This window comes from Erigeron canadensis, chromosome 4 (assembly GCF_010389155.1).
Source record: "Erigeron canadensis isolate Cc75 chromosome 4, C_canadensis_v1, whole genome shotgun sequence".
In the NCBI taxonomy this organism is placed as follows: Eukaryota; Viridiplantae; Streptophyta; class Magnoliopsida; order Asterales; family Asteraceae; genus Erigeron; species Erigeron canadensis.
In genome coordinates this window covers 27,064,420-27,073,343 of record NC_057764.1, presented here as the reverse complement: position 1 = coordinate 27,073,343, position 8,924 = coordinate 27,064,420, and the positions used below count along the sequence as shown (strand labels likewise).

Below are 8,924 nucleotides of genomic sequence, written 5' to 3'. Positions count from 1 at the left end.
CAATTGTCAGTCATAAAACAAGGGTCATGTTCGTAAATCAAAGGAAACAAGTAGGGTTGAATCAAGTGAAAAACACCTTGTCTATAGAGACATAAATCAAGGGTTTAATTCTTACTAATTATAAAATGTATGGAATCTTTTCTAAAAGAACCTCTATATATCTTAAGGTGAGCATAAAGTTGTCTAATCTCACTTTTTCTATACTTCAAAAATACTAGGTTAAATATGATTTATAGTTTTTATGTAGTTAAATTAAACAGGAACATCAAGAAAGTATACATGTCATATTGAAATCATCAAATTTCTTTAGTTCATTAGATCCATTATACTATTTTGGATGGAAAACATTACTCCTAAGAAACGCATATCACAAATTAGAAAATTTTAATGTAATTGATTAACTTGATTGATAAAAAACATAATAAGACATAATTAAAATTTAGCTTTTGGAATATTCATGAAGCAATTTTGACAATTCTGGAACTTGAAAAACTACCATAGGCGGTTACTAGGTCCTTGATTGAAAAGAACTGAATGCTATAACTCATTTAATGCAAAACCGATTAAGATAAGATATATTAGATCGTGAGTTTGATATTAATTTTTATCTTTAAAAATAAATATTTTTAGTATGTCTAAATAACATATTACGAGTAATATCTTAAAATCAATAATAAGGATTAAAATATATATATATATATATATATATGAGAAAATTGAGTATGTGGCTGTTAGATACCTAAGTTTTGGTATAAAACTTCTCACATACTAATTTTTTAATATATCAATAAATGTTTGGCCCCCATGCTTTTTATGTGGATTAAAAAAACAAGATGTGAGGGGTTTTCACACCCAAGCTTGGGTGTCTAACAGTCACATAAACCCTAACCTCTATAAATATATATATATATATATGAGCAAGTTATTTAGAGTCCAAAAAGGGTCCATATAACTTACACATGTGTAAGTTAACTTATACATCTGTAAGACCGTCCATCTTCTCCGGTGACTTTTTCGGCGAGAATCAGGTTCGTTACTGTAACACCCCAATTATTTTAAGGTAAAAGAAATTAACCCCTTTTTATAGTTTTGACATTAAATTAATTTCCTAGTATTTTGTTTTTAGTTATGGGGTTAGTTTAGTTGGAACTTTAGCGGATAGCGGGTAAAATACCCACTTTTGGAGTGATGGGTCGTGGCATCTTCAGGAAGTGCCAGCCATCCCTTTTGTTTGTGACTCATGTTTCCATTTCATTTCTTTCTTCCCCCATCATTTCTTTCATGCAATTCCTCTTGTTTTTTTCAAAATCAAGCTAAAATCTTTCAAATTCAAGGATAAGAACATCCATAATAATCATCACCATCTTTAATCTCCATTCAAAAATCAAAGTTAGGGTTTGTGGTTTTGGTGGTGGTGGCCGAATTTCAAGAGGAAAAAGGGAAGAGGAAGAATTTTTCCATTCAAGTCTTGATTTTTGCTTTTGTTGTGAGGTATTGATTTCCCCTAACCTAGCTTTCATTTTCTTTTTGGAATTTGGGTTCATAGAGTGAACCAATTTGAGGGGTTTTTACTAGGAAATGAATTATGGTTAAATTTCTCCAATTCCTTAGTTAACCTAGTTGTCATTGAGTTATAGGATGTGTTTGATTATGAAATTGATAAGTTCATGTGATAAATTGAGTTTGTAAGAAAAGATGAATATTACTAGTTATTGAGTTGTAAATGAAAATGGTAGGTTGAACTACCTAATGTTATAGTTAAAGATGAAAGTAACTCAATGACAAATGGGTTGGGTTTTGGGTTTAGGAAAGGCTAGTGATTGAGAAGGGCTAGGTTGAACTAGTCAAGTTGTGAATGTAAGCTTATGCATTTTATGATATGATTATAGGTTGAAGCTTGTTTGTGCTTGTCTATTTAGCGTTATTATTTTGTTGCGGAGGAGGTGGGTATATTTGCATACCCTTATGTTTACGTTGGGTCAATTACCATGAGATGTGAATGTTCCAAGCATGGTAATTGATTTGGCATGAAGCCCATGTGGGACATTGTTTTTGAGGCCTAAGAACCTCCGGGGCCTAAGAATCCCGATAATTGATGTGATATGAGGCCTAAGAACCTCCAGGGCCTAAGAATCCCGATAGATATGATTGTTATGATTGTTTAGCTTATATAGATCCATATATGTATTGTTTGTGTGCAAGGTGAATATGTAAATGTGACATGACGATGTCATAGGTTACATGTGAAAGTCCTTGTACTATGCCCTCCTTCGTATTCGTAAATGTATGCAAGTATATTCACTAAGCCTTTGCTTATATTTTAGTTGTTTACACTCTTATAGGTTCCGGAAAAAGGAACTAGTGTTGTTGATTTGAAGAAAATTGAATTAGAGCTTGAAGTAACCTTTGGAAGTTCTTGAAGGTATTTAGGTCATCCTTGGATGGATGACAATCTTTTGGTGTAGCTACCTAGTTGTCCCTCTCCTTTGGCTCATGGTACATTTTGTTTTAGAGTCATGTTTCGGTAACATTTCTGTAAATGCTCAAGTTGTAAAGTTTTTGGAAGTTGGTATTGTCGCATTTGGGCGATATTGTTGCCAAAATGGGTAAATGGCCCGTTAGGGTTGATCTTAGATTTATGAAACAAACTATGTTGTAATTAGGGATGGGCGTGGGACCGGTCCCGAAAATCCCAAAAATGTGGTACCGGTCCCGGTCCCAAATAAGGCGAGGTACCGGGAAATCCCGTAGTTCGTGGGATTTTCCCGGTCCCGTCCCGATCCCAATCCCGAAAACCATCAAATTCTAATACCGGTCCCGATCCCACTTGGGACTCGGTACCACTTCCCGGTACCGGGATCGGGACGGGACTCGGGACTTGGGATTTTCGGCTCATCCCTAGTTGTAATTGTGTTTAAAATGTGTCTATGAAGTTGTTATAAATCTCTAGAAAGTGTCTTTCAGCTGTTGGTTCGAAATTTGATGGTTACAAGTTGTTCATGGTCGAAATGAGTTTGCCCACTGCGGCGCAGTGGAATCCCACGTAAACAATTTTGGTTCTTCCCACTGCGGCACAGTGGGAGATGTGTCGAACCCACTGCGGCGCAGTGGGGCATGTTCAAGTTCTGGTCGAGGATATCCACTGCGGCGCAGTGGGGTATTATAAAAAAATTTCTTATGTTTTCGGTTTATCGAGTCTGGTCCTTTCAGTTACACATGTGTAAGTCGTGGTCGCCGTCGCCGGAAAATCATATTGGTGGTGGTAGGAGGTGGTTGAAATTTCAAGAGATGGAAGAAAATCAATGGCCAAATAGGGTGGACTCTAAATAACTTTTCCCTATATATATAATACATACATCAACAAATAATTAAAATAAGGGGATGAGAATATAAGGCTGTTAGGTACCTAAGGTTAGGTGTGAAACATTCACATATTGTTTTCTTAATCCATAAAATTTATGGGGGCCCAAACATTTATTCATTAATCAAGAAATATTAAAAAATTTATATATGAGAAAATTTACACCTAAGCTTAGATGTCAGACAACCTTATATTTACTTTTTCTTTAAAATAAACATATTATTAGCATATTTTTTTTCATTATGAAAAATTACTACTTCGTATATATTACTCGTATTCGTCATCAGACGTGGACTTTAATGATGACCCAAAAAACAAGGTAACGGATGATTGTAACTGATTAATTAGGAAAGTAGTTTGACACCAACTACCATTTAAATATAAGATACTCCGGCGGCCAGCCGCCGTCCACCATTAAAACTTTCTTGTTTGTTTACCATTTGTCTTTCTTTCAAATCCCATCACTTTCATTTTGGAACTTTCTTTTCATCATTCTTTCTTTTTTTCTTTAATCTTTTTTGATTTTCCATTTCTTCTTCAACACTACAACTTTGAAATGAACCCCATTGACCAAGTCAACCCCCACTCATCATCATCATCATCATCATCATCTATCTTTGTATTTCACGTCTGGAGTTACCCACAAAAATCTTTCAAAACTTTCTCTGCCCACCATCTGTTTGATGATTTTTCTCAAAGAAATTTAATAGCTTTTCTTCATTTTTATCTCATTTTCCATCTGGTTATTTTATAAACATTGTTTAAAAGTCATTAACTTACAAATTTATAATCCGAGTTTTTCGGTGATTTTGTACTAAAGATTGGATATTTTTCATCTGGATCATATATAAAGATTGAAAAAACTTAATGACTCTACATAAATCTTGAATTTTTGGGCCTTAGTTGCAAATTTTTTAAACTCAAGTTAGTGTTTACTTGGTGATTGTGTACTAAAGATTAGTTTTTTTTAATCTGGGGTTGTTAAGAAATGGAGGGAAAAGTTGTTAATGATGTTGATGAAGGGACTAGTAGTAGTGTAACGAAAGAAACGTTTTCTTTATCAGAATTATCTCACTCTACACGTAAATTAAGCTTAGTTCTTAATGAGTTTAAGGAAAATAAGATCATGGAGACTTCTCCCATAAGAACAGCTGTTGAATCCCTTGAAACAGAGTTGGAACGAGCTAAGGCTTTGGTTGCAAGCCCACGTTTTGCATATTCGCCACACAAGCGAGTTGAGGAGATTACGGAAAATCTTGGAAGGTCTATAGGTCTTGTATTGTTTGCTAGTCATGATGTGTCGATGACGGGCAAAGAAAAGCTTGAAACTTTAAGGAGAGAAATGATGAGTTGTGCACAGTTTAGTGCTGGAAGTTCTGATACTAGATCAGACTTTTTAGATGATGTTGAAACCGAGACTAAGGAGTCGGATTACGAGGTGGAGAATATTGTTGGTGAAATAGTTGAAGTGGAAGAAGATGTATCATGTTGTACTATTGAAAATGTTGCTTTGCAGCTCAAGTGTGGAGATGATGAACAGCTTAAACTTGCACTTTTTGCCTTGAACACGTTTATTAGAGATAATAAGGCTACTAGTGATTGGATTGATGCTGAGAATATTATCCCAATTTTATTCAGTCGGTTAAGTTCTACAAAGCCAATTAATCGGTTAAGTATTATTCAAAATCTGAGAAACCTCATTGCACAAGATGATGGATTTAAGGTATGTTTAGATAAAACCCCCAGTTTAAGCTAATATTGAATTGGTGTGTTTTATGACCTTTTACCATTTATGTTTCTTAACAAAAAGATGTATATTGGCTCGGACACCCTTGACCTCAGGTGCCACACTAGCCATTGGCCACCCCACAAGGATGACTCTATGGCAACTCCCCTGAGGCTAGGTTTGAACCTGGGCCTGTGATCTTGACAAAGTCACTTCTGGCCTTCTGGGGCCCATGTGCTTTGTGGGCATGGGTACCGTATGATCAGTTGGTTTTTTACCAATTAAGTGTGTGTAGAAGTATCTTATTTTCATTGAAGTTTCCTCTTTAACTATGACTTAAATTTTCCTTTTAGTGCATACAGGGGCTCCAATTCTCTATTTTTCCTTTTCCATTGATAGATCACTAGTGTGTCGACCATAATATTATTACACAGCAGTGCAGCACGTATTACAGTCCTTATTTTTGCATCAATCCTGTTTGTTTGATACGGTAAAATGGGTGGGTCAATTAGGTTGGAGAACGGGTCAAAATGGACCATTTCCGTATTGTCCGTTGGTTAGAACACTCTTGGCGTAGGTTATTTTTAAGATATCATTGGTGTGTCTAAATTTGATGAAAAAGTTAATCACTAAACCATTTAGGAGGTTTTATACTTTTATAGATTTATGCATTAAGTGTTCACTTTGTGCGAATTGCAGACCATTCCAGCCATTTTTGTTTTATCTTATTATCTCAATTTTACCCATTAACACTTTACAATTTACTCTATATTTGTTCAGTCTTACCCGATTATCTTTTTGAAATAAAATATAACTCGAATCTACCATTCTATAAGTAAATAAATCGAAATTCTCACTCTACTGCTTGTGTATATGCATTCTGACCAGCCAATCTATGTACAGAAAAAGATGGCGGAGTTAGATTACTTGTCAGTACTGGTCAAATCGTTGACTCGGGATGAGGACGAACAGAGGGAGGCTGTTGGCATATTATCAACTCTGTCTGATGTTTCTGCAGTGAGGAGAAGGATTGGAAGAATTCAAGGATGCATAGTTATGTTGGTTGCTATATTTAATGGTGAAGATCAAATAGCTTCCCATGATGCAGGAAAGTTGTTGGCGGCTTTGTCGAGTAATACGCAGAATGCACTTCATATGGCAGAAGCCGGCTATTTCAAGCCACTAATAAAGTACTTGACAGAAGGTAACTTGATTAAAGCATTTTACATAAACTCACACCTTTCTTACTGTTTGTTCTATTATATGTCTACATATCTTTCTTTTTGTTATTATGATGTTTTAAACTGTCAGTAAAAAAGTGATAAGTATCATTACGTGAAAAACCAACATCCTGATAACATCTGCATAAGTTAATAGAAAGAGAGGATACATCATGAAAGACAATCAAGTTGATTCATGTTTCGCGAACCATCTTTCTTTGCCCTGAAAAAGCCTTTAAGAACTTCCCGTCTTCTTTTGATAAAAACCCCCCAAACTTTTAAAACAAATTTGTAGGCACGTGACTGTAAATTTGACCATGTTGGCTTTTTGTTTCTTTTGACTTGATTCCCTCACTAGCTTAAAGATTACCTTATGTCAAACTTTTTGGAAGGTGAAGGATTTATACAGAATGAAAAAAAAAATTTTTTTTTACCTTTTACTGCAATAACCCTTGTCCTAATGATCTCATCTGTAGTATGATAAACATACAGTTATGATAAACATACAGTTATTTTGGAATTGGATCAGATTGTTGGTATAATTATTTTTAAAAAAATTTCTTTACATAATTGTTACAGGGTCCGACATGAGTAAAATTCTCATGGCAACAGCAATATCAAGAATGGAACTAAGAGACCAAACTAGGGCTTCCATTGGAGAAGATGGTGCAATCCCACCTCTAGTTAAAATGTTCAAAGAGGGAAAACTCGAAGCTAAATTATCTTCTCTGAGTGCTCTACAAAATTTGTCTACCTTAAAAGAAAACACCCGGCGATTAATCAATTCGGGAATTGTACCCTCGCTTCTTCAGCTCCTCTTTTCCGTCACATCCGTTCTCATGACTCTTCGTGAACCAGCTGCGGCCATTCTTGCAAGAATTGCTAAGTCAGACTCTATGCTGGTCAACCATGATATTGCCCTTCAAATGTTCTCACTACTTAATCTTTCGAGTCCTGTTATCCAAAGTCATCTCTTGGAAGCATTAAATAGCATTGCTTCTCATCCCAGTGGTTCAAAAGTCCGAAGAAAAATGAAGGAAAATGGATCGATTCAACTTCTTTTACCCTTTCTTACTGAAACAAACCCTAAAATTAGGATTGGTGCCTTCAGTTTGATTTACACATTATCTAAGGAGTTATCAGATGAGCTTATGGAGCAAATAGAAGAAACCCATCTTCTTACCATTGTAAATAATCTCTCTTCTTCGACATCGGAGGATGAAAAGGCTATTGCTGCTGGGATACTGTGCAATATTCCTGTTAATGATAAGAAGGCTACAGATATACTTAAGAAGGCGAACTTATTACCTATTATACTGTTGATAATGACTTCGAAACAATCAAATTCAACTACACCTCTATTGTCACATCTAGTTGAGAATATTGCTGGTATACTTATAAGATTTACCATCACATCAAATCTGAAGCTACAGCAATATGCGGCTGAAAATCGAGTAATACCAGTCCTGGTAAAAATGCTGACAGACGGGTCGATAATTGCTAAGTGTAGAGCTGCAACTTCACTTGCACAGTTATCAAAGAATTGCTTAAATCTTAGAAAGTCAAAAAAGTCAACGTGGTTATGTGTTCCTCCATCTTCAGAAGCATTTTGTGAAATTCATAATGGTTACTGTTTTGTGAAAAGTACCTTCTGCTTAGTGAAGGCTGGTGCTATTCCTCCATTGATTCAAATCTTGAAAGGAGATGAAAGGGAAGCTGATGAAGCTGCTCTTGAAGCTTTATCAACCCTTTTGCTAGATGAGATATGGGAGAATGGATGTGCTTGTATTGAGAAACATGCCGGAATTGAAGCGATTATAAAAGTGATGGAATCTGGGAGTTTAAAGACTCGAGAAAAGGCCGTTTGGATATTGGAGAGGGTTTTTAGGGTTGAAGATTATAGAGTTAAGTATGGAGAATCTGCACAGACAGTGTTGATTGATCTTGCACAGAACGGTGATACACAGTTGAAACCCATAGTGGCAAAGTTATTAGCACAACTTGAACTCTTACAAGTTCAGTCTAGTTATTTTTGATCTATGTATATTACTCAAGTTGGACATATGCTTAAATGTGCTTCAACTTTTTGCCATTTCATAATCATTTTTTGGGTTTTTGATTTCCTTTAATGGCGTGCATTGTAAATTGTAATTTACATATACATGAATGTGAAAAGTCTATTGATTTGAAAGTGTTATAAGATAAATATTGGTTTTTTGGGAGCTTACCTGGTGCAGCATTTGCTGATGCATATTCAGAAATAAAGGTGCAAAATGGGCATGTCGTAATGGGCCAAAACAGGTCGAGTTCAAGATGTCAGTTTTGCTATGAGTCGTTTGACCCAATAATTTGTCTAAAAACTTTCTAGTAAATACAGTTATTGAATTCAGGGGTTTTATGCCTTAACATACAACCGATGAACCACTGCAAGCGCATCATATTAATCAGCTAGAGAAGGAGCCCATTTCCTTAGCCCTTAGGACTCATCCATCACTCCAAAGTAGGAAGGGCACGTGCCGAGGTTTTAAATCTGAAGGAGCACATCTGCAAAGGAACCATGTCAAAGATAACATTAGTGACCTGTGTAGTTGATCTACTGTATTTTCCAAAAAGGTGA

General features: G+C 35.6%; 1 protein-coding gene across 1 annotated transcript; it reads left to right on the top strand.

The window, feature by feature from the left end:
- Window positions 1–3,760: 3,760 nt before the first annotated feature.
- Window positions 3,761–8,513, top strand: LOC122594851 (U-box domain-containing protein 44-like). The gene is made up of 3 exons (XM_043767156.1): window positions 3,761–5,084; window positions 5,991–6,291; window positions 6,887–8,513. Exons 1-3 carry the CDS (start codon window positions 4,350–4,352, stop codon window positions 8,341–8,343), a joined length of 2,493 nt encoding a protein of 830 aa, XP_043623091.1. The 5' UTR covers window positions 3,761–4,349; the 3' UTR covers window positions 8,344–8,513.
- The last annotated feature ends 411 nt before the right edge of the window (window positions 8,514–8,924 follow it).

What these genes read in the sequence shown, in the direction of transcription:
- LOC122594851 (XM_043767156.1), top strand. Translation starts at nt 4,350, where the DNA reads ATGGAGGGAAAAGTTGTTAATGATGTTGATGAAGGGACTAGTAGTAGT. An exon ending in CACAAGATGATGGATTTAAG is followed by an intron (nt 5,085 to 5,990) that starts GTATGTTTAGAT and finishes ATCTATGTACAG; the next exon opens with AAAAAGATGGCGGAGTTAGA. An exon ending in AATAAAGTACTTGACAGAAG is followed by an intron (nt 6,292 to 6,886) that starts GTAACTTGATTA and finishes TAATTGTTACAG; the next exon opens with GGTCCGACATGAGTAAAATT.